This window comes from Zonotrichia albicollis, chromosome 3 (genome assembly GCF_047830755.1).
Source record: "Zonotrichia albicollis isolate bZonAlb1 chromosome 3, bZonAlb1.hap1, whole genome shotgun sequence".
In the NCBI taxonomy this organism is placed as follows: domain Eukaryota; kingdom Metazoa; phylum Chordata; class Aves; order Passeriformes; family Passerellidae; genus Zonotrichia; species Zonotrichia albicollis.
This window is the reverse complement of record NC_133821.1, coordinates 3,046,338-3,072,157: the sequence shown is the minus strand read 5'-3', so window position 1 is coordinate 3,072,157 and position 25,820 is coordinate 3,046,338. Positions and strand designations below refer to the sequence as shown.

Below are 25,820 nucleotides of genomic sequence, written 5' to 3'. Positions count from 1 at the left end.
AAAGTGCTCCACAGTGTGACCAAGAGCCCATAAATACATGATTCAACAACTTCAGAGTCTGACTTTGGAATTTTCCTCCCTCACTGCTGGTAATGACTCAATGACTCTCTTTATTACTTGTGTAAAGACCTCCCATCTGTTAGTCCATGGCAGGGAATTTCCTCTGGCTCAGGGAGGTAGGGCTGGACTCTGCTCAGGGCTGAGCTGCAGTGAGAGTCAGCAGGAAGGCTCTGCACAGCTCTGGAAAGCAGGAATGGGCAAATCCTATTGTCTGGGATTAAATTTAAATGAAATTAAAATTATAAACCCAGTCTGGGCTGGGTGGTGCTCCTGGATCCTCCCTGCTGACAGGAGCAGCAAAGCCCTGGCTGCAGCAAAGCAGAGTGACAAGGTGCCAGCCTGGTCTGAATTCCTTCTGAACACTCCCCACACCATTCAGGAATTTAATTCTGTCATTCACTTTTGGGTTTTTGTGGTTGAAATGACCCCCAAGGTATTAGAAAGTGGGGTTTTTTCAGCTTTGGGACTGAAGAAGCCAAGATTTGTTGGTTTTGCTTTTCAGGGTTGTTTATTTTTTCTTATTTATTACAATCTTTCTTTAACTTGTTGAGATTTGTTTAGCAGGTTGGGTTGTGGCACAGCCACTGCCCTTGGGGTGGTGTTAATTTTTTATACTATGAATTATGTGTACTTTATTTATAATAATTTTCCAATATTTATTACTTATGGTAGACAGTTTGTCTTTATTTTAAACTAATTAAAAAGTGTCACCACCTTAGCAGAAGAAGGAGGACAAGAAGGAGAAGAACAGGACACGCTCACATTCTTTTATTTTGTTTTTTGAACTTCCATTCTAAAACTTTAAAATTTTATTTTTTCACTTTGTGACAAATTAACTATTATTTTACTCAAATTTTTGTGGCTTGTAAATTTTCACAAAAAGTTGGTAATTTTTTCTATGGGCCAAAATCGAAGGCACAGGTGTTTTTGACTTTGTGCCAAGGTCTTTGAGTTCTTTGCTAGGGTTTCAAATCACTCAGGGTCGTTAGAGGAATGTCCTGGGTTCACTTCAGGGGGTTTGTTCCATTACACAGGGGTTGGATGAATCCTGCTGGGAGGGGAAACTCTTCCCTCAGCTTGGAGCTGTTCTGGACAGCCCAAACATTAAGAACAACCACATAAAATACAGCCTGAACTTGCCAGGGCCCACTTCACACAGTCTGTGTGACAAGTTTGTCATGGCTTTCCCTGCCTCCTGAATCCACGTTAGAATACCTGAGAAAAGAACAATTTAGCTGACTAATACAAGCTTTTTGTTCCCAATTCCTTCTATGTCCTTTAAACAGGATAATCACAGGAAAAACAACACCATGAAGGACTGAGGCAAATCAAGAAAGCTCCAAGAGACAGAAATCCCAGCACCAAGCCTCTATTTTTACACTGTCCTTACAGCAGGCAGCATCTAGAGGTCTCAACATGATTGTAAAGAGCAAGAGGTTCTGTGTATGAACGCAGCACAAGCCCTTGACTCACACAAGTTGTGCCCTAGAACGACTGGCATTAACAGTTACAGTAAATAAAGTTCTGCAAGGAGAATTACTTATACTGGATACAAATAAAGCTGGTATTTTTTAAATTCACAGCAATTAACACTCCCACGACTGAACTTCATTTGTTATCTTGGCATTGAGCAAAGCACTACACGTGGAAAAGAACAAATTCTAACTCTTCATGTACATGACCAGGTCTAAATCAGTGGTAGTTCTTCAGGAAAGAATATTCCAAGATGAGACAGTCTCAGTCAATACACAAAAGTGATCAGCAAAAAAAAAAAAAACAGTTGTTAGGCTGGAGGTCAGAGAACAACAGGACTTGGATTCAGCTGGAATATTTACCCTGGAAATATGGAAATCAGCTCTGCTTGGGTCCCCACTCACCTGCCCCAGGTCACCAGAAATTGAATGTAAGAATAGAAAAGGTCCAGAGAAGAGTGACAATTAATATTATTAGAGGCAAGGGAAGCCTTGGTGTCTGGGAAGAGATAAGAGAGTGACTGTTAAGTTCAGAGAGGAGATAAACGAGCAGCACATTGATAGCAGCACATACACAGAATGATCCTGGATAAATGCAATGTTCTGCCTTATTCTTTCTCATGATACTCATGCCAAAGGGACCTTTGACTTTTTAAACACATTTTAGCATTTAAAATGAAACTAGGTATAATTAGTTCTCCAGAAGTACCCTGAAGACCTTAGCAGGATTTAGAAGGAATTACATATTTATGTGAATAATAAGAACGCCCAGAGCTGCAATAACAGGATTAAAAATACAGGATAGGAGATAAGAGCTTTTGTCCACAGCCACATGGCTGCTGGCCAGGTGTGAGCCAGGCACAGGATGGAGAGCAGAGGTAGAAAGAATGATAAACACCACAACCATCATCAGCTGGGATGAGATCCTGCTTGTCACCTTCATGAGCAGGGGGACACAACACTGAGGATCGCAACTGCAGCAGAGTATCTGGACCAGAGGAGAGTTCTCATTTCTAAAATGTGGGTTTGCTGCAGCAGCCAGAGCTGTTACAGACCAGACTGACAAAGTTGCATTTTCTAAATGTTGATTTCAGTTATTCTGACCTTGGCAGACACGAGAATTTTATCTGAGGTCTGCTGCAAGGAGCTGCCCCTCCCACAGATCATCTTTTATTATTTTTTAAAAAAGAGAGAGAGAACACAAAGGATACAAAAAAGCACCTGAGATCTCTAGAAAGCAAAATAACTCATTAGGTGCTGGATCCCTGAAGAAACCAGAGTCTGGTGAGGCTTTGGACAGACATCCTTGCATTCTATTTTACTGCCTGCAATCTGCCAAACAACTGGGATTTGCTTACAGCTGATTAGAATAGGAAGCTTGTATATTATGCATGTCTGAGAGGGAACAGAGCTTGATCTAATGCAAAATAAGGCAGATCCTGTGTGCCAAGCAGAAAATGGCTGCTCTTGCATTTTATGAAGACACAGAGCAATGACCCTGAGCCAAACCACTTGAACCTTCACACAGCCACATGATCCTGCCTGTGTCTGAATGGTGAAGTGAACTTTGCTGGGTGCCTTTGCAAAGTGCCTTCTCTCAGATCTCGAAGCATTTCAGGAGCACAAACAGCAAAGATCCTAAAAAAACCCCATTCCCTGCATCTCAAAGGATTTAATGAAGTTGAATCTCCCCCTGGAAGTTGCTGACTAACAAACACCTTATGACAGGATTGAAAGAGCTGAAAAAAATATAAAGAAATCACCTGATGTTTCTCTCTGCATTAAGATCAAGTATCTCAGAGCCATCCTGACAGATTTCAGCTGATTTGCTGCTGAGAAATGTTCTGTAGCGGCTGTAGATAACCTGCTTAGTGCTGTGCCATTCCTGAAGTCAGGAAGTTTTTCCTAATGCCAAGAATTAGAGGTAACCCAAGAATTAGAGGCTTTTGGCACTTTTCCCTTGGCTTGACTCATCTCCTAAGCTGGTAGTGGATATTTTACGGCTCAGAACAACCAGTCCCCAAAAGGTTCAAGGACACCTGAGGGTCACAGGGACAGCAGAGATAATTCCCAGCAAACCCAGGAAAGACGAGCAGCATTCCCGAGCCAACCCGTGGCCATGGTTATATTGATGAGAAGCTGCTGTTCTGTTTCTAACAATGTAGCAGCCTAATGGAAGGGGCCAAAGGACATTACTTCCTGCTCTGCTGTCAGCTTGGAAAGGGAGAAACGCAATGAATCCCAAACTTAAATCTCCTCCAAAGCCTTGCACAGGAAACTTAGATCCCCTATGGGGCCGGTATTAAGGTTCTGCTGGAAGACATAACTAAGAGTAATGGGATGAAATTAACTAAGAAAATTTCCTAACTGAATTTCAGGAGCTAATAGAGCTCTCGTGGTCCCCAGGGAAGCCGTGGAAGCCCCGGCGCTCAGGAGAGCTGCAGTAAAAGCGCTTTCACAGTCGGAAGGATTTCTAATAAAGCACGTCAGGCCTCATCTCACTGAGGGCCAGGACCATGCCCAGGGCACTGCCTCAGGATCAGGATGGGATGTGCCTCTTCCAGGAGGGGAAATCCCCCAGCACAGTGATGGGAATGCACCAGTGACTGGTCTCGGCATGGACATGACCTTCCTCAGCTTTGGAAGGGAAACAACACCACAAATGGTTAAATCAGACACAGCTGGGCAGTGATGCCACTGTAATCATGGAATTACAGAATGGTTTGACTTGGAAAGGGACCTGAAATTTCATCTTGTTACAATTCTGACACCTTCCACTATCCCAGGGTGCTCCAAACCCTGTCCAGCCTGGCCTTGGACACTCCCCAGCTTCTCTGGGCACCCTGTGCCAGGGCCTCACCACCCTCACAGCCAGGAATTCCTTCCCAATATCCCATCCATCCCTGCCCTCTGGCAGTGGGAAGCCATTCCCTGTATCCTGTCCCTGCATTCCTTGTCCCCAGTCCCTCTCCAGCTCTCCTGGAGCCCCTTTAGGTGCTCCAAGCTTTGCCTAGATTCTTCTCCAGGCTGGAAAGCCCTAATTCTCTCAGAGAAAGGTGCTCCATCCCTCTAACCCTCATGGACCGAACGCTTTCCTGTACCTTGAAAAATCAAAGGACCCCTCAGCCATGATTCCAGTACAACCATGCCTGTAAAGAAACCAGGAACTCACCCAACACAAACCAAACAAAATCAGAACAAAACCAAGCAGATCAAACAACTCCAAACTGATGGAATCACCATCTTTTTGTTAAACTTGCCCTTCCTGGTGCTCCCAGCTGTGCATTCCTGTCCTTTGCCCCAGCACAGCAAGCCAAAACAATTCAGGAAAACGCAGGGGGAAATAAAAAAGATTTATTTTTCCTGAGGCAGGCTGAATTGGCTGCTATTTCCATGAGACAAGAAACATCTCTGGCACAGCCCAGCGTGGCAGGAGCAGGGAAACTGAGGAGGAGGAACTGAGAAGGGTGGAGAGGCAGGGTAACACCTAAGGATGAGCTGGTGACAAAATGTTAATTCAGCTCAGCTGCAGCACGAAACTGTACCCCCCTATCTTGGGAAATCTACACCCATTTCTCTTCTGAATAAAGCCAAGCGAAAACACCTGACTCTCTTTTGCCACCTATGAAACAGGGATGATGGGGATCTATAGCATCTCAGTCTTATTTAATCTAAATGCACCTTTACAAATGAAGCTTCAGAAGCACAGACAAGTGTTAAAATAAAAATCCAGAGCCATAAAATCAAACCAAATAACCCTCAACCAGAAAGCAAAGCCCCTGCTCCCTAGACAAACTGAAATACGTTCAACTGATGAATTATTCATTTTTGTTTAGGGCAGAATTTACAGTTATTTTAATTTAATCTTTTGATAAAGCATATACTTAAAAAACAACACTCAACTCCCCTCCTCAGTCTTTAACAGCCCCAATGAAAAGTGCCTTAAAATGGGTATAAAATCACTGATTCTGCTGCCAATCTTAGTTATTTTTTTGCCTGAAAAAGAAGATAAACCTCAAATCCAACTTCCAAGAAGAGAAGCATAAATCACTGTGGGGAAAAAATAATAATAATAAAAAAATAGACTGACAAGACAACACAGCTTCATTAAAAAAAGAGAAAGCCCTAAGGGAAATTTTCAATTTCATACTTCTAATGAGAGGGGTTGAAAAGAAGAAGCAAAGCAGAGAAAAGAAAAAAAAAAAAAAAAACCACAACATTATTTGTGGGACAAGACGTAACAAAAAAAAGAACACGAAAGTGAACCAGAAAGAGGCTTTCAAGTTTAACCTCAGGTTTGCACAGAAAGGACTCCTGCAGTCTTAGCTGTGCTCCCAAAGGAGGGCAAAGCCACACAACAACCTCGACACACTCAAAACTCAGCATATTCCACGAGCAGGAGGCTCCAGAAGAGAACAGGTCAAGGTTGGCATCAGTAGCACTGCAGTTGTCTGAACCACACCTAGTCTGCAGTTAAATATAGAACTTTACTTTCTGGAACCACTGCTCCTCTTAACCTTCAGAACATAAATATTCAGGGAGATATCTACAGAAAAATAAAAAGTAAAGGGATGAAGAGACCCGAATCTATTGTCCAAAAAAATCTCCGAGCAGGGATTAATAAACTACCCTGGGAGGATTCCAAAAAAGCAGTAAAGGCCGGAGAATTGAATTACAGAAACCACAAGCAGCATCCTGGAAGTCCAGTATAAACCAATTAGTTCATTTAATACACATACCCTGTACTCAGACCCTCAGGTACATCAGACATTTCAGGATATGGCCCTAACTCTAATCTTCATTCTATCAGGTTGGCACCAATATAATAATTAATTGAACTGGATTTTTTTTTTTGTTGAGTTAAATATTTTTTTAAAAAAGAGAAACTGCCCCTTCAACCCTCACCCTTCTCATCAGTTCATGGATGAAATCCTGACTGGCGCTTGGTCCTAAGAAAGAAATCCCTCAAAATTTTGCAATCACTTTCAGATTCTTCCCTTGAAGTGCTCTCAGCTGGCTTGACACATGAACTCTTAGCAGCTATGATTTTTACTGACTGAATCCAAGACAAAAGCAAAAGCAGGGGGCACAATTAAGTGATGGAGCAGGTCAACACCCCCATCTTCAGCCAAAAAATATTTATACAGCATCACAGAAGCATTTCAGAGGGAAGGGGGAGTTTTGCAGAGATTCCACTCAGGTCTGGATTCCACCCTCTTATCTAAAGGCATTAAACTAAGGCATCAAAGTTAGTTCTAATTGCAGGAGGCAGCCAGAGAGGACAGAGAGCACAGAGCCCTCCTCTGAGTGCATTAGTGGGATGGAATTGTCTCCTGGATCTCTGTTTCTCCTTCCTGGACAGGTATCAGCCCAAATGAATGAGCACTTTCCTGAGGCTCCCACAGCAGCAGCTCCAAACCAGGAGCCCAAATCCTCGTGTGCACCAACATCAGAGCCAGAAGCTCTGCAGGACACACAAACTCAGTGCACTGAAAGTTGAATTTCATTAGGGAAAACAGTCCATTAAACTGAGATGCCTCCACTTAAGAGTCAAAACTTAATCCTGCAGAGGAAAATGCAAATTACCAGACAAATGGCACCTGCCCACAGGCAATGCCAAACACCATTTTAGTGGCCAAATGCTCATTCCTGACCCCGGGCTATCAGGGAAACCTGATCTGCTCGGGCCAGAGGGGTCTGGTTACCTTCATCCTGCTGCTGTTATGAGTCATATCATGGCCAAGCCTGGAAAACTCCAGTGCCCTGTAAGTGAAACTAGTGATTTTCTTTTCCAAGGGCTCCCAAAAGAGCGTTTTTCTCCCACTCTTTCAAAATTTGTCACATAAACCAGCTCATCCTTACAGCTCAATGAGGCCCATTAAAGCACAACAGTTAAACAACCATATCCCCATTGCTTTATGGCGTAGCTTTATTGCCACACAACACTTTTACTGTGTTCTTGCCTCGAGTAAAACTCCTCAGCTTTGCTTCCCAGTACCCCACACAAGGCTGTGAAAGCCAGCACCCACAGTGACCAAGGGCTTGGCAAATTAATATTAAAAACCAGGATTAAGGCAATGTGGCAGCAGCAGAATAAGGAGAAAACCCTGGCAGCAAAGGCCTTACAGAGAACAAGACACAGGGAAAAACACCAAGAACAATTTCATAAAAAATTAGATTGAGTGATTATGTATCTGCATTTCACAACTGGATGATTTCCAGTGTCAAGACCAACTTGATTCTTTCAGTACCCAAACCCAAATCTCACACCTTTCTAACAGATGCACTAAAACACCAGAATTTTAATATCTAGAGTGTCCCAGCAGAGACTGGCTTGAGGAAGAGGTGGATGAGGAAAGGGTTGAGAAATGGGCTGAGGCTTGCTCAGCTCTCTATCAGCAGTTTCCCCAGCAAAGGAGTCTGAGCCATAATCAGGGTTCAAACAGCAAATAACAGCAGTTACTGCACTTTGGACCAGACAGAAACCAGGAAGAAAACCAGCCATGCCCAAAAGCAGCCATGCCAAAAGCAGCCATGCCCCAAGAGCTCTAACTCCACTCCCAATAAGCATTTCACACACAGAGGATTGATCGGGGATGGTGCTGCCCTGAAGGCACACAGAGCTGTGGTGGTTCTGTCCCTCTGCACACACAATCAGGACAGTCAGACAAACATTTCAAAGTGCTGAAGATCCTGTGCTGCCCCTTGCTCTGCCTCTGCGGAGGGGGACACTAGAAAAACACACCATCAGATCACAGGGCATTGCCTTAGCTGGGTCTAACAAAGCAGAACAGATTTTAAACATTTACATTATTTCCTTTGGGGAAACATCCAGGCAAAGCCAAAAATATCAATGCCAGATAAAATATCAGTGCCAGGGCAGAACAGGCAAACAAACATTTAAATTACTGGTTCCAGACCTGCAAAGACATAGCAGTGTGTCTGTCCAGCCTGTGTTCCTGAGGGAGCTCAGGATTTCAGCCTCAGCTCAGGCAAATGAGGCTCTCCTGCTCCTAATCAGTTCCCAAGACCCCCATGCAAGCAAGAGGAATGGAAAGCATTAAAGAAATGGTAAAAACACATCCTACAAATCTGCTGGCTGAGATCTCACTGGGAATGCAGACCCCAGAGGAGTGTAACACACACAGTCATCCAGTCCTTCCATGGAAAGGAGGCTCCTCACGCTCTCAGAGGGGAAAAACTCCTCCCAGCCTTTTAGCCCTGGACAGAAATAAACATTCAACCCTAAACTACACTCAAATTCCCCAGCTCTTCTCTATTGTACAGCATTATCCACAAAAGAGACATTCCTGTAAGGAGAGGGAAAGGCAAAGCACGCTCAGGCTCAGAGAGGAGAGCTGGGAGCTCTAATGGTCACCTGCCACTCTGCATATGGATTTGAAAGATCCACTTTGCTCTGTGCTGCTCCCAGCTCCTGTAAGAGGGTTCTAAGAGCCTTTTTGGACCAGGAATCTCCTGCTTATGAGGCAAAGTTCTGCATCCCAAACAATTACAGCCAGTATCCACTTTAAACCACCACGAGGCATCAGGGACACAAGTCAGGAAAGTGGAAAGGAGAAATGCAGAATGGAAAGAGCTTGCAAGACCCTCCCAAGAGAGCCTGGATCAGGATAAGTGGAAAAGTTTCTACAGAAGCACAGAGCTGAACACCAACAAGCTCAGACTGAGCTAAGGACATGATGTACACAAAAATAAAGAGCTCCTGCCCAGAGCAGTGTTACAATTTTTTAAACAACACAAGAGGCAAAACAGCTCCTCCCACTCCACCATCACAAATTCAATTCTTACAGGCTTGCACGAGGCTACAACACATCCATGGAAACAACTGCTGGCGTTCAGCAGAGCAGGGAAAAGCCCTTTAGAACTTGGCTTTAGGAGTCCCATGTCCAAACCCCCTCAGAGCCAGCACATACCTCTCCATAACAGCCAGGCACTCCTTTCTCCACGTGAACCGACTGCCTCGCCGTAGTCTGAAGGTCCCAGAGGTAGCTGTGACTGGGGGAGGCGTCTGTCTCCATTCTGGCTCTTCTATTGGGATGGGAGCGGGTCTCATGCTTAGTGTAGCCCCTAAGGACAATAAACACTGTGTTTCCCAGAGGGTAAAAAGTCAGGCCCATCCTCTCACTCCTGCTTGTGAAACAAAAAAAAGACAGGTGATGAAACCATTCAAAACCACTCAAACTAAAAAAGATATAAAGTATTATCAAAGACACCCTAAAGATACACAAAGTATCTAGAACTCCTATTTCCCAACCTCCAAGACAGAAGGAAATCCAAGGAGCTGATGGGCACTTAGCAAAATCTGTCCTGTCTTTATCAACAGGAAAGAATCACACAGACTGGGTGAGCCGTGCCCCAGATGGGATTCGTGTAGGTTGTGCTGCCACCTGAGCTGTCACAATGTAGGAAACAGCAGTTTCCTTCTACTGGGATGGGAGCAGGTCTCATGCTTAGTGTAGCCCCTAAGGACAATAAACACTGTGTTTCCCAGAGGGTAAAAAGTCAGGCCCATCCTCTCACTCCTGCTCGTGAAAAAAAAAAAGACAAGACAGCTGATGAAACCATTCAAATGGAAAAAAAACATAAAGTATTATCAAAGACACCCTAAAAATACACAAAGCCAGCTAGAATTCCTATTTCCCAACCTCCAGGGTAGAAGGAAATCCAAGGAGCTGATGGGCACTTAGCAAAATCTGTCCTGTCTTCACCAAGAGGAAAAGAATCACACAGACAGGGTGAGCTGTGCCCCAGCTGGGATTCGTGTAGGTTGTGCTGCCACCTGAGCTGTCACAATGTAGGAAACAGCAGTTTCTATTTAATTATACAGCAGCTTCAAGAAGCAAAATGGAAATTTATACCAAAGGTATTTCAGTGTGTCTGAAGAGCTTGGGAAATACCTGAAGCAGCTCCACCAATAGAAACACACCCTGTGGCCTGGACAAACATGGGCTCACGAGTGCCAGGGTGCCTGAAAAAGGCACTGAAAGCAAATTAACATCACAACCTTCCTCTCCTGCTCCCCTTCTATGGATGTTTTCTCCTTTCCCTGAGTCTGAGCTGGAGAGCATCAGGCATGAGGCAGGATTTGGCAAGATGCCTTCAGGAAAGGCCCCTTTGAAACTTACCCCTGATCCTTTCCACAACAGCCTCTCAGCTAATAAATCAAGATAAATCAAGACAACACTGGGAGATCGATCTGTCCTACATCCCTTGGTGAGGATGGGAACCTGGGATAGGACACGAGGACAGAAACCAGGGTGTCCTGTTCTGAAGGACAGCTTTGTGCTCAGTGACTTCCCCTGCAGGGAAGAGAGAGCTGCTCTAGGGTGCAAAAAATACAAAAGAAATAGGAAAAAAAAAGTTGTATGGAAAGATAAAGCACCATTTATATCTCATAAGCTGAGCTCCAGTGGAATTCCTGCACGGAGCCAGCCTGGGCAGACCCAGGAGAAGCAGCAGCCCTGCTCACAGGGCTGGGCACACTCAAGAGCAGGGTGTGAAACCCCTCTGGGTGCTCAGGCTCACTCAGAATGGTTGGGATTTAATCATCAAACCACACAGTGTTAGTGCAACCACACTGCTTCTCTAATACACAGAGGAGCGAAAGGGTCAAGGGAACCCAAGAGTTTAACCAATAAACAAATTTCTCGAGCTAAAAAGCAAGAAATGAGCTGTTTAGGCACTTGGCCGTGTTCCTTTTCAGAAATGCACACAGAGTCTTTCCCTCCCTGCCAGGGGCTTGCATCTGTGTTAGGTACTGCAGCCCAAAATAATTTCCAAATGCTCCCCAGGAGGAGTGAGTAGGAAGTGAAGCCCACAATCTCTGCCTTGCACACACAAGGCACGGTGCCTCTCCCTAATTCTCAGCTAACGAGCCTACACAGATTACTTGGTTCCACTGAAACATGAAATATTTCCTATAGTGCCAATTTACTGGGAGGCCATTTCAAGGAGAGCTCCTTATCTAGTCTTTCTGCTACTTGCACAGTTTAGGGGGCTGGGTGGCTATCAAGTTGCCAGGCTTTAAATACACTTCAAAAACTTCTAAAAAAATCAGAAATTACAATTTTACAGAGACAGGGGAGAACAGGAATAGAAATTAGGTTTTCCTGCATTGTGCTAGCAATATACTTTACTCGGCTGAAGATTTGATTTCAAAAAGAGAGTACAGAAGTATCAGTGATCCCTCACATCAAGCCAAGAGGTGCAGAATCCTTCTATTAAATTTGCCTGAGATTTTTCAGACAAAGGTAGAAAAAAAATCTGCATTGAAAGCATAAATTTTCTGCTGCTGCTACAGGTATGTTCACATACTGCATATAATACACTTTTTTTGTTTTAGTAGCCTTCCTAGATCAATTTAGCCATTTCTCTTTTCTATGGGGTAACATCAATATCAGCAGCAGATAAGAGAGGAATATGCTGAGAATTACAAGCAAGTACCCCCACACAGCAAGAGAGAAGGACCTGAATGCATAAAGAGGCCCAAAATGGGCTTGGATGAACATGTGGAAAAAGGGAACATGGGATGGTCTGAGCCCCTTGCAAGCCTGAAGGGGCTCCAGGAGAGCCGGGGAGGGACTTGGGACAAGGGATGGAGGGACAGGACACAGGGAATGGCTGCACACTGCCAGCAGGTAGGAATAGATGGGATATTGGGAAGGAATTCTTGGCTGTGAGGGTGGGGAGGCCCTGGCACAGGTGCCCAGAGAAGCTGTGGCTGCCCCTGGATCCCTGGAAGTGTCCAAGGCCAGGCTGGACTGGGCTTGGAGCAACCTGAGATAATGGAAGGTGTCCTTGCCCATGGCAGGGGAGTGGAATGAGATTACTTCAAACTCAAATTTATCATTTATGACATGCACATTTGATAAGGAACCTATGGAGCTTTTCCTCATCTCCCTCTCTTCACTGAGCTCCCATTTATTCTGCTGTTCCAACATTCCATCACAACACTCTCGCCACCCAGCCCCACTTCTTTATAACTTAGCAAGTTCCACCCTAGTCACCAGTTCAGAATCTTTTTTTAAACCCCTCAAACAGCTTTTAAGGAGAAGTGAAACTTCTCTCCTGAGCAGACAGAGTGGAGAAGACGCACTACAAGGTTTTCAGTGTGTGCATCAAACAGCAAGACACCTCTGAGGGGTGCAGAGGTGAAGCGCCTGGGAAGAGCTCCTTTCACACACAGAAATGAAAGGAGACAGCTCTCACTCCCTGCCAGTGCTCAGCACCTTTTCCTACAGCACTGCCTTCTCTCTGTGAATTTTTTGTGTGACTGAGGATGCTGCTGGCAGGTTTGGGGGAGAGGAGGCAGGGGAGGTGCTCTCCAACTGGAATGCAGCTCTCTCCATGCTCCAAATTCCTCCTGGCCAAGGCCTGAATATCCCAGACCCCATCCTGAAGTGAAGGGAGCTGCTCTAAGAGCATCCCAGGCACTCAGTGCTCCCCATCCCATGCACTCACTACTCCCCATCCATCCATCCATCCATCCATCCATCCATCCATCCATCCATCCATCCATCCATTCATCCATCCCATGCACTCACTGCTCTCCATCCATCCCATGCACTCACTGCTCCCCATCCATCCCATGCACTCACTGCCCTCCATCCCATGCCCTCACTGCTCCCCATCCATCCCATGCACTCACTGCTCCCCATCCATCCCATGCACTCACTGCTCCCCATCCATCCCATGCACTCACTGCTCCGGCATCTCCCGGCCACAAGAAACCATTTCCTGGCAAGTTTTCATTTGCAGCAAGTACCTGCTGTACGTTATCCTGATAAGAACAGATGCCTCACTGTATTTTTAGACAGGCTGACCCCAGATCACGCAATAAACACCCCTTGGTCAGCGTGAGCCACGCTGGATTGGAACCAGCAGCAGCACAAGGTTCCCTTACAGAGCCCAGGGAGGGGAGGAGAAGGAGCAGAGCAGGGACTGTTTGCTCTGCAGCTCTGTGGAACAGCACATCTCCAACCATCCCTTCCCAGTGAAAACCTTGTGGGACAGCCCCTGATTTTGGGTTGGCTTTTCCTTCACAGCTAAACAAGAACCACTATGAAAATAACACAGCAGAGATACCACATCCTGATAATAACTCCCTTTTGTTTTCCCTTTTGTTCAAGGAAGAAGCGCCCATGGTTCTCTCCAAGGTGACCGCAGCTGCCTTCCTGTTAGAGAAGAGTGGCAGAAATAAATGCCCACCCTAAATGGAAGCAGTCTGCATCCATCTGTAACTCTAACAAATCATTTTGAGGTGCCATCTTCAGTTTGCACTACACAGAGGCAAGAGACAAGCTGAAGTTATTCCATCACAAACTTCCCACACTGCCCAACATCCAGTGCCAGGGAAACTAATCAGGCTAACAACTACCAATCTAAAAAAAAAATTAAAATATTTATTTAAAACCTTTGGGCCCTGAAAAAATAGTGAGAACATTGTAGCACTATCAGTTTCTGAAATACATAAAATTTATCTATTAGCAGAATGTTCTCAGTCCTCCACAAAACCCAGGACAGACAAGTGGTGCCTGTGTGGAAAAAAAGCTCCATCTAAATGAAAAGCATTCCTATTAATTGGAATAAAGACCTTTTAAACATCAGCATTTAGCATTTACTTCTTCCCTCCAACAAAAAAACTGCCTTTCACCCTAACTGGCAACTCCTTCCAGAAAAATTTACAATCAGTAGCAGGCTGGAATTCACAGCATTGCCATTAACTCTGACATCACTCCTACCAAGAAAACATTGATTAAGACATTTTTTTGAGCAAGATTATTGCATACAGTGGGACAAGTGGGTGTTTTTCTCCTGTTCCATGAGACTCCAAGTCTCCTTTGCAACATTCCAGTCTGGTGCTGTCTGAACACCCACCACACTAAGGACAGGAGAAATGCAGAAACTGCCCATGCAAACCAGCAGTCAAACCAAGGCAAATAACAAACAGCACATTCAAGAGCTCAAAGCCAGCTGGAAAAGAATGGAAGGGATGGAATTGCTGAGTCTTGTCCATATAGGATCAGTATCTGAACAGCAGCAATGCCCTAAAACTGCCCTAAGGCTCCCCAGCACCAAATCCTTTGGTTGGCAGATGCAGCATTGCCTGTGGATGATTTAAAGAACATTAAAAAAAAAAAAGAGAAATAAATCTCTTTTGATATATTTGTGAGTCATAATTTGCTTATATAAGCACAGTAAAAGAGAGATGCTGCTGTGAGGAGCTGAAGGCAGGGGTGTCACCCACAGGAAAAAAATCTCACCCGTACCCAGGAGATGGGAAAGGGAGATAAAAGGTGAATTCTACAAGTTGCACAGAAAAACTTGCACAGCCAAGGGAAAGTCTGCCAGAGATCTCCAGTCCTTTCCCAAACTATTCTCCCTTCACAGTTTAGAAATTGATTACATCTGCTGTCCCTAGTCCTGCAAAACTGTTTCAATTTTAGGTTTTCTTTCCATTATTACACATATTCAGTCCAAAAAATGGATTTACTCTGAAGATCCAGTTCTTCAAGGTAAGGAATTACAGAAATTGGGGAACCAATAGTTCCCAAAAGCCTCACTTTGCCCTCTGATAACTCAAACCTGCAGGTCCCTCTGCACACAGACCTGACTTTCTCTCAAAGGACTGAGATTTCCCTCCCAACAGCTGGAACTGGAAAAGATGGGATGTATGAGAACAAAAAGCCACCCCTTAGTAAGCATGGCAGTCATTTCATCTCCCAGGTTTCTTCCAAAGAGGACAATCTTTCACACCCTACAGAGAGTAGAGTGGCATCATTTTTTGGGAAATGATTTCCTCATTTTCTGGCTCTAAAGAGGACACCAAACCCATTACTCTGTCTACTAATCACAGGATACTCTAAGTAGCAGTCAAAACTTCAGCTCCAGATTGGTTTTGTAACATCCAGGATTCTCTGGACAAGGTTGGTACCTCCCTTTACACACTTGTTTATATCCCTGCTAATTATTCTTGGCTATCTGGGCTGACCTGCAATATAACAGATGGCAATAACTCAAAGCAGTGGATTATCCTACAATGAATAAATAAATACATCTCCATTTTCCTCAGGTAGATTTTCCAAACAGCAAGAGGAAAACTGAAGGTTCCTCCCTCTGCTTCAGCCTCTAAAAAGAAACCAAGTGCTGTCTGGTTCTAAAAGGAATTTAAGTGCATCCAAATAGTCCCTGGGCTTAGGCAGAGGAAACAATTTGCCTTTTACACTCCTTGAAAATGCTGTTTAAGATCTCTTATTGGGAAAAAGGTTACACTCAAACAACCACTCTTCAAGGAGTTTGTCCATGTCTAAAGCAAAGCAGAGTTAAAGTTGATTCATTTCAATTTCAGCCATAACCTTCGGTGTGGAAAGTTTTCCTTAGACACCTCTCAAGAGCAAAAGGACAAAGATGATGTGAGCTTATAGATATGGGGAAAAAAAGAAGGTAAAGAGGAAGAAGTAAAGATTTTAGAGCCAAGTCGAAAAGGGTTCTGTTATTAGCACAAAATATTATTTCCTAAACAGCTTTGTGTGATACTGCAAATAAAGGATGGAAGGCTGGGAAAAATCCACACAACAAGTTTCATCTGGAGAGGGTTTTGGTGGTTTTTACACCTTCCAAAAACTCTCAAGTTTTCTCCATTATTTTGGAGGCAACACTTTTCATGACAGGGAAATGTCAGGGAGTTACTTTGTAGGGTAAAACCTCAGTCTTTCCAAGCAGCTGGCACTGGATGGTTGTACCCAGGAATTCTGGGATCCTCAGCATCACAGTTCCAACCAGTGATACTGGTGCAAAAATCAAGGCTTCTTGGCACTTTTACTCTTTAAAACAACTTTAAGAAAAAGAAGTATCAACATGCTTAACAGAAAAAAACAGACTTAGCTGTCCCTCTCAACCCACCCAACTTAAATCTGAATTATTCTCAGGCCAACTGTCAGCTGGAGCCTCTTGATTTTCAGTTTACACACAAAGCACAAGTTTTGAGGCTCTGATTCCCCTGGAATTTTTCTTAATAGAATTCTGGATATTGAAGCCAGGTTCACATTAGAGAGCTGAGTTTTAAATTCCTTAAAACAATTACACAGTTAATTTAATCAAGCCAATGGTTAAAGGAAATTAAACATAAATATTTTGATCTTTACAATAAAACTGTTAAAAGGGAAAAATAAGAACTGTGGTCAAACAAAATCTATGGAGAAGAACAATACAAGGAAATTAATTCAACTGTGATTTTGAAGATTGCTGGTTAGTTAAAGATAATGAGGAGCTTTACTTCTCTTTTTGTATTCAAGATCTATTTTGAGATTTGGAGAAGCAGGTGGGATTTGAAAGACACATCTCCAGCTTATCACTGTAACTATCAACATCCCATCCATGAGCTTGAGATCCAACCCAAAACCCTCTGAAGATCCTCTCTGACAAAATGTGTGGGGTTTTTTGCTGCAACTTTATATTATGCAGCCATTATGAACAGTTTTTATTTGTTCATTCTGAAGAGCCTCAGCTTATATTTCACATTAACTGACTACAACTTCACTGCTGCTGCTGATTCCCAGATTTAGTAAGCGGTGGGAGGGCAGGGCAGGTATCTGTGGCTGAGGAGCTGGACAGACAGCTCTGGATGAGGCAGCTCTGCATCATTTGTTGCAAAGCAAAAAGCAGATTTCTTCCCAAAGAAGAAATGGAAAAAAAAAAATTAACCTGGTCAAAGCGAGAACCTCTGGAGTACCCCAAACCAAGAAGTGAATTATCAGTGCTAATAAACAAAAGGATTCCATTCTGTAAATAAACAGCAGGAGATGCTCAGGCTGCATTTGTTTACCAGGATTTGTCTTCTCAAGCTGGTACCATCTGTAAAATGCCCTTTTCTTCTGTTCACTCAGGTCCGACCCCTGCTGCAACAGCCAATGGGAGATCCGGCTCTGACTGATACCTGTGAGAAACCAGAACAGAACAAAAAAGAGAGAAAGAGAAAATTTCTTCTTTACCAAACATTTTAAAGTGGTTTATCTACTGATAAAAGGTGGTGTCCTTCAAAGCCCAGTAACCTGGGATGCTTCAATCCCAGAAAAAGCAGAGTTGAAGCTTCCCTGCTCTGTCCCAAACTGCCTGAATTTCTCCCTGGGATTTTGTTCAACCTCACTCAAGGAACACTCTGGAATCTGTATAATCAGCCCCAAAGCAAAGAGGGGAAAAGCTGGGAAGCCAAAGCTATCACAGACTTGAATTGTCCACACCTTCTCTGATTCTGTGAAATGGGAACAAGTCCCTTCCCCACTATTACATATAAATAATGATTGTTAGGAAATCCTTATCATTCAGTGCTTGAATAAGAACAGAGATAAACACAGAAAACAGTTTATGTGATATAGATCACATCAGCCCAGAAATGGAGCAAACCAACTGTCAGCAGCTGTAAGAACAGCCACAAAACAACCCAGAAAGAGCAGCTGTCTGTCAGCAAAGCAGGAGCCAAGCTCAAGGTACCCAGGCATGATCAGGGACAAAACACTGCAGTTTTTAAAGCAAGAGTTCTAAGGAAACTGTAAGAAGGAGAAAAAAATTCCTAGAAGTTAATACAGTTATTCCCAAAGCAGGGAATGAAGGATCAATGCACGAAGGGCAAAAACTGATCAGCAGAGGAACTAAATAAAATGAGAGGTTTAGAAGTGCATGAAGAGGTCAGCAATAGGTTCACCTGAAAATGTAAAATATGCAGAGTTTGCTGAGTAACTGAAGCACTGCTTCAGAACTCCCTGTGCTTTCCACAAGGCCCTTCAGCTATCAGAACAGGTTAACAACATCCAAACTCTCCTGAGCAGTGAAGTTTTAGGAGGTGCTCCAAGTACCAATATATTGCCAACACCACCTGTGCCACCACCTGCTTGGTGATATCACCCGGGCAGGTAGAGGCTGGTTTGCACACAGAACCCAAACTACCTCCCCCCTCTAGAGATGCATCAAGGTTTTATAAGCTCTCATCATCATATTTAACTCATGAAAAACAGCCCCCTGTGGTTTTACCACTTCTAAAGTGGGGGTTTATTATGCTTTTTTTGGTGTGTTGAAGGTAGTTAACTTCAGAATGTCTCAACTTGGACTCTCAGGTATCATATTCAGGTGGGTTTGCACCAATCAGATTTTTAACATCACTGGGTTTGTGCTGTTAATTGCTCGTCCTCAAACAGAATCCTGGAGGCTATGAAGTTTTAATTGTCCTGGGGGAAGGGATGGGTGTGTTTGGTTTCAGATACAGCAGAGCTGTGCCCACAAAACAGACCCTGATTTTCCCAGACCCCACTCCCAGAGACTGCCTTGACTTCAACCGACAGAGTTCAGAAACAGCTGGGGCAGCCAAGAAGAGCTGCCTACCCCCAGGGCCCACAGTGGGATCCAAAACTGAGTTTATACTACTGGGGAAGTGGAATTATTCAACCAAACACAGCCCTCAGACCCTGCCAAGTTTACATCAAGTAACTGTGGAAGCACACAAGTTAATAGCAGAAGAAGGCAGTGTGAGTTGATAACACTCCCTGGCCCAAAACAAGGCTCCAGCCTAGCTGAAATTCTGCCATCTGCATGCAGTGCAAAGTCCAAGGTTTGAAAATGTGCAGCTCTTGGCCTATTATGATTTATAAAAGCCATTTCTTGTCCTGGGCTGTGGGACATAAAGGTTTGTGTCTCACTGCTTTTGGCTGCCCTGCTCCCATTAATTAATCACTGGGTAACAGCTCCAGTCATTTACTTGTTGTTTACTACAGTCCACTTACACTCACTGCAGTGAATTAGTGTGTGTTGAGTGTCTGGATAACAACCTAAGATACAAACACAAAGCACTGGTAGATAAAAATTATAAATAGAGATTAAATGTCTGCCATGAGTGGAAAATCTGAATCGTGCTCAAGAGGCAGCCTGACACTGTCACACGTGGCACAGATGTCACCACTCCAGACAATCTGCTCAAGGGCAAGGCACAGCAGCAGCAGGAGCCAAAAAACTCAAGCTGGGTCTTGCCATGTCCACTTTCATGGAATCACCAAAAAAATCTGAGTTGGAAAGACCTTTAAAGGTCATCTGGTCCAACACCCCCTGCAATGAGCTGAGACACCAACTGGATCACGTTGTTCAGAGCCCTGTCCAACCTGATCTTGAATGTTTTTAGGGATGGGGCAGACACCACTTTCCTGACCAACATGCGCCATCTTCATTGTAAAAAGCTGCTTTACACAAATTATGCACTGTCCCAATATCCTGAGCTGCATCAAAGTTCCCCCAAACAGAGCTGGATCTGGGCTGGGATCCTTTTTTGGCTGAGCCTGTGACCTACTGCAACTCCTCACAGCTCATAAAGCTGCTTCTGTAAAATGTTTTTCAGGCACAAAATTTATCTGTACCTCAGCAAGGTTGAGGCCCCAAAACTCTCCCAACAGCTTGACCAACCCAAGGTCACATTCAAAGTCTTTCAGAAGAATTCATCCAGGACCTGCCAGATCCCAGGGCTGTGGGATCCAAACCCATCCTTAACTCCTTTCATTGTATAAAAACAAATCCCCCAAGCTGTCAGGTCAGAGTTTCTTGCATCTCAAGTGGGCTTCACACAGCTGACTCACAGGACAGTGACCATCAGGACCCTCCTGTCACACTGTCTCCAATCACACTCTGCTTTAGGGAATTGCACTGGCAGGAAAAAAGAAATCGTCCTGCTGCCAGAAACAATTGATGAAATAACTTTTCTGGAGTATTTATATTGATGAAAAAACTTTCTCTAGAGTATTTATACTGATGAAATAACTTCTCTGAGTACTGAAAACCCAGTTGTGCTGAGGAAATTCACTCTCCAAGTGAAGCAGGGACCTCTAGGAGGGTTGTGGTGCTCTGGGCTCAGCAGGGCCAGGAACACACCTGGTTATGGACACCAGCAATTTTCTCACAGAAAACACTGCAGGAATGTGGTATCCACAAAGGATTATTGCAGCTCAGATGCTGACTGCTTGTGTCACACTCACTCCTTCCCACAGCAGCTCACACTTCCCAGTGATAAACAAAATGTGCTCACTCTCCTGGCCAGCCCTGCTGTCTCCTACACAACTGATTAGGGGAGAATTTCCCCTCCAAAAACATAAAATAAATGGCAAAATACATCATCAAGAGAAGGCCACTGCTATGTGCAGCTCAAATCTGCTCACAACCCTCAACTCTGCTATTCATCAAGTCTTTGGGAACTGGTTTTCACCTTCACTGATAGATCTGTTCAGCAGCTCTGCTTTGCATTTCTTTAATGTTTCTTTCAGGAGAGGTTTTCAGAAGCACCTGGAATACGTCAGAACTGGAGAAGAAAGTTAACTGACTGTGTTTTAATTCTTCACTTTGTAAGCAAGTCCCAGATTCAGAGAACAAGTGCTTGCAAAGGACATCTATCAATTTAGGAGATTAGCACAGCTTGTTTACAGAAAACCTGCAAAGATCAAAATCATAAAAAACAAATCTCTGTGTTGTCAGGAGTATGAAAAAAAAAAACAAACAGGAAGGAAAATGTTTCTCAAAATGCCGCTTCATGCCATTTGAGATGATCAATAATTCAGGAATTTTCTGAATTCTCTTCAGAGGGGAACTAGTTAAGTTTCCCTGTGTATTGGCATTTGCTCAGCATCTCCCTGTGTGTGGGTTCCAAACCTGTGGGGATTTTATTTGTTCCAGCAGTGCTCCAAGGCTGCCCTCCACTGCACGTGTGTTTAGCGTAACCTAAAGCCAAGTCTTGGAGATCTCCTATCAATTAAGGCAGAGTCAGGAGGACAGGGCTGGGTTGTACAAGTAGAATAATTGGGAAGGGTACCAGAACTGCACCCTGGAAAGCTCTCTGTTATTTAAAAACAACCCAAAAAATGACTTCTGCATTTTACTGTTGATGGGTTTGGGGTTTTTTTTAATTGTAGCTTGGTTTTAATGTTTTTAAGAACTGAAAAAACTGAATTGAAATTTCTGCTTTGTAACTTCAGGGAAATATGTGTGGTTTTTTTATTCCTTCCCTCCCTATGTGTAAAAAACAGGAAAGGTAATATTTCCAAACCTTGCAGAGGCATCATCCATCAAACCACCTCAGCCCATCTGCAGAGGGCTCATCCCTGTGCTCTCCTCCCTCTCTACTGTAGAACAGAAAGACATCAGCTCCTGAAAATATTTCCCCACCCTCCACCTAACTTTGGAAGCTCAGACAGCACCTCTGAGAGAAGTTTACATTTCTCTCTCCATCCTCTGCCTCCTCACCATAACCTGGTGCCCAAGCACAATTCTTGTGGCAATTTAAACAAATTCCACATGACTTCAAATTAAATTGGATAAATTTTGGCAGCTCACCTGCCCCACATGGGGCTGAACCCCCAGCCCTGAGCAGGCTGCAGTGATGTTAAAGGAGCTCCAAACACCAGGAGAGGAAATTCCGCAGGAACTATTATTAGCTCCTGTTTATACTGTCATTTTTCTTATCAGTAGGAGATTATTTATACAGAGCCCAACCCAAGTGCTTCTTGTTTATCTTATTACAGACACCATTAAAAAAGTTTCTATAAAAAGCAGCTCCTGTTTTTAGGACCAGCACTAGTAAGTGTTATGCTAAGTTTCTGCTGCTTATCAATCATTCTTTATTTTCAAGTCACTTTTTAATACCCTGTTACTATTTTCCAACCTGCCCTGTCCTCTCCATACACCAGGCAGCCCTGTAAAATGTCTTACAGGTTTAATTTTTCCTGTCAGATTCATTATCTAAATGACTTTTAGAGTTTCTGGTAATTTTATAAGGATTAGGAGAGCCTCAACATTTTTCTATTGCAACAGCTGACTTTAACCCTCAGCTCTGTGTTCCTCTCTCCTGCATCCTCCCTCTCCATCACTTGCTTACAACAGGAAAAACAAGAAGAAAAGATGTTTACTGATGCAGAACTGCTCTGTAGGACTATGGATTCTGTAAGTGCTTCGCAAGGTTAGAATTAAGATGGGAAAAAGGAGAAATGTGTTCCTGAATTCAAGTGTAGTTTGAAGAATTAGCAAAATTGGGCAAAAAAGGAGGTTTTGAGGGGTCACAGCTGCAGCAGAGGTTTCTGCACCAAGGACAGAACATGGCAAGTTACAGAATGGGATAAATAAGGTCATAAGGACAGAGGAAACAGAGAATTGGTGGAGGTTGTAAGGAAAAGTTGCCAGCAGAGGTAGCAGAGCCAAGCCACTCTCCTGGACAGAACCAGCCATAAATTTTTCATTTCTTTTTTGCCTCTTCCCAGAGCAGAAGGGAGGAAGACTAAAAGCCAATTTTTCTATTTTCCTCTTGTACAACTAACTTTTTACAGAAAATCTTTATCAGTAGGACTGAGGCTGTAAATCCTGAGCTGATGCCATTTGGGATCGCACACTCTGCAAAGCCTCTGCCTATACAAACTGGTTTTTTACTGAACCAGAAGCAGTTTCCAGACATTCCTTGGGAGTCTCTTCCCCAGCTGAAAGGGACGTTGGAGGCACCTGAAGAATATTCCAAGTCATCCAGCACTCATCAGGCTGAGACAGCTCTGGAGGGAGAGCCCTGGGATGCTCGGCCCCGGATCTCTGTCCCAAGCTATTTCAGTCACTCCTCACCACTCCCTGCTTTGGGGAGGAAGCTGATGTTCCTCCCTGCTAGAGCTGAGCACTCTTTAATCTGCTTTTTCCAAACATCTCTTTGAGATTTACCATTTCCCTCAGATAAGCCATTACTATGTACCTAGGGGTGGCACATAAGTGCTACACATCTGCTCACACAAGGCTGGGGGTTGATTTAAAATGAATCAGCTCCCACCCAGCCCAGGGAGGATGACTGGGATGCAAAGATGTACTGGTTTCCCATGGGTTTGGCTCAAAAACAAGATGATAACACAGTGCCTTCAGCTCAGGCCTCATTCTGTCCCACTGACACCCTGCAGTATTTCTCTGGGCCCTCTGTGAGCACACTGTGGGTTGGGTGGGAAGGGTGTGAAATTCAGGCAGCCACGTCTCCAGGGGATGGTTTGGTGTCATTCACTCACAGGAGGAAACAATGAGAGCTCCCAAAAGCTAAATGCCAACTGAATGCCCACTGAAATCCAACAGAACAGGCTCAGGGTGGAAGGAGGGATCAGGTGTGAAGAGACTGGTCTTGCCTTTCCTCCAGCTTCTTGCAGGGCATCAAACACATGCACCAATGAATCAGTTAATTATATTTAGATTCATTCCTTTCATTGACACAGACTTGGATCTGGTGTGGTGATTCTGATTCAGTGACCCACAACTGGCCAAAAAAACCCCAAAGATTGGGTCCTTTTGGAAATACTCCTTTTGTGCAGTTTTCCCCTCTTTGCACAAATTCTTTGCAGGGGAAGCCAGCCTGACTTGCTGGGTGCTACACAGAGGTTAATTCAGAGATGGGTTCTTCCAGGACTACATTCAGGCAAGGAATGAACAAAAGCAGGAGAGTGACCCACTACGTACCAAAATTTTAGAGTTCAGGTACAATTTAAGCAACTCAACTTATACATTAATTTTTGAAGTATTTGTGCTAACATCTGGTAAGGCAAAAAACATCCCTTACATTTACACAAATTGTTAATCTCAGGATCTTCAGGATGAAACAGACCAGGGAAAGACAAATCATTTTATCCAGGATCACAGAGGAGTTGGAGACATGGAAAGAATTCCTGGCTCTGTGTCTCAAGCACCAGTTTGTGCTTGCCCACCTCAACTGCTGCCATGTCTGCAAACCCACAGCTCCCACACAGGTGGATTCCTACGACATTTCAAATCCTGGAAATATCATAAAATAACAACTTTCCTCCTACTGCTTTGGCATTCCCAGACATCTAGGAACCTTAAAAATTATCTATTTCAAGATTTTTATCCAAGCTTGGGTTAAAAAGTAAACGAATCTTAAGAGGTGTAACATGGGATTGAGCTTCCTGAATTTTATCATCAAGTCTTCATCCCAAAGGAAGGGCTGGAGTGAATCCAGAGCAGGGAATGGAGCTGGGGAAGGGGCTGGAGCACCAGGAGGGGCTGAGGGAGCTGGAAAGGGGCTCAGCCTGGAGAAAAGGAGGCTCAGGGGGGACTTTGTGGCTCTGCACAACTCCCTGACAGGGGAAAAGGGACAGGATGAGAAGGAACAGCCTCAAGCTGTGCCAGGGCAGGTTCAGGTTGGATATTGGGAACAATTCCTGCCTGGAAAGGGCTGTCCAGCCCTGGCACAGCTGCCCAGGGCAGTGCTGGAGTCCCCATCCCTGGAGGGATTTAAATCCCTGTGGATGCGGCACTTGGGGACACGGATCAGTGCTGGCCTTGGCAGTGCTGGGGGAGTGATCAGACTCAATGGTCTTAGAGGGCTTTTCCAACCAAAATGATTCTGAGGCTGCTCCAGGCAAGGCCTGTGAGCCTGGAAGGGGGAAATAACAACACCTCACCCCAGGGAGGAGCAACAGGACTTTGCTACCCTCTCTGGAAAGAAGTGGCACCACTGCAGTGAGCTCACCTGGATGTGAGAGAGAAGGCTCAGGGCTCAGGGCACCCAGAACTGCTCCTCCTCCACGTACAACCTGAGCTGGTCTGGTCATCCCTCAAAACCTCCCTTTGGATTTTCATTGATGGTGACTCAAATGATGGATAAAACTTCCAACTCTCATCCTCCAACTCCTGGCTGCAGTGGTAGCAGCTATAGCTGTGTCTCCTGACTATTCATATACTTTTTAATATATAAATACACATTTATCTCTCTCTTTCCATACCCAGAGATGCAGATATGCATCTATTTGCCGCACTCAACAACAATTTAAGAATTAAGGAAAACCGTTTTCATTTTAAGATAAGAACTTCAGGCTTTATTATAATGCTGTAAAATAAAATCTGCCAGCACAAGCCACAGGAAAAAAAAAAAAAAAGAAAAAAAAAAGTGATTCACTGGGGAAGTTCCATGATGTGCAGGACAATGGGTCTTAAATCAAAGGCATACATTATCATGACTAAGCTGACAGATCTGCACTGCAATGCAGAAAGCCAAGTGATATTCCAACATCTGCACCGTGCTCAGACAGGCAGCTCAGACACAGAGATTCCCAAAATGAGGAAAGGACTCCCCTCCCCGAGCTCTTACCTGTTACCTGTGCAACAACTGCTTGGGAAATTCTCCGGTTGGCGAGGAAGGCTTTGATTTCCTCCTTTATCACACTGCTGTCCCTCCTACCAAAACAAAACAACAACAGGACACACAAAAAGAAGGAC

The 25,820-nt window shown here is 44.2% G+C and overlaps 1 protein-coding gene across 9 annotated transcripts in view; it reads right to left on the bottom strand.

The window, feature by feature from the left end:
* HMBOX1 (homeobox containing 1) overlaps positions 1-25,820 on the bottom strand; it is a 124,105-nt gene that overhangs the window by 33,269 nt on the left and 65,016 nt on the right. For all 9 annotated transcript variants that reach the window (XM_074536483.1, XM_074536488.1, XM_074536486.1 and 6 more), the window contains 3 exons: positions 25,693-25,778; positions 17,377-17,487; positions 9,467-9,620 (listed from right to left, as the gene is read on the bottom strand). In XM_074536483.1, coding sequence (XP_074392584.1) covers positions 9,467-9,620; positions 17,377-17,487; positions 25,693-25,778 — 351 coding nt within the window. The remainder of the gene's footprint in view (positions 1-9,466; positions 9,621-17,376; positions 17,488-25,692; positions 25,779-25,820) is intronic.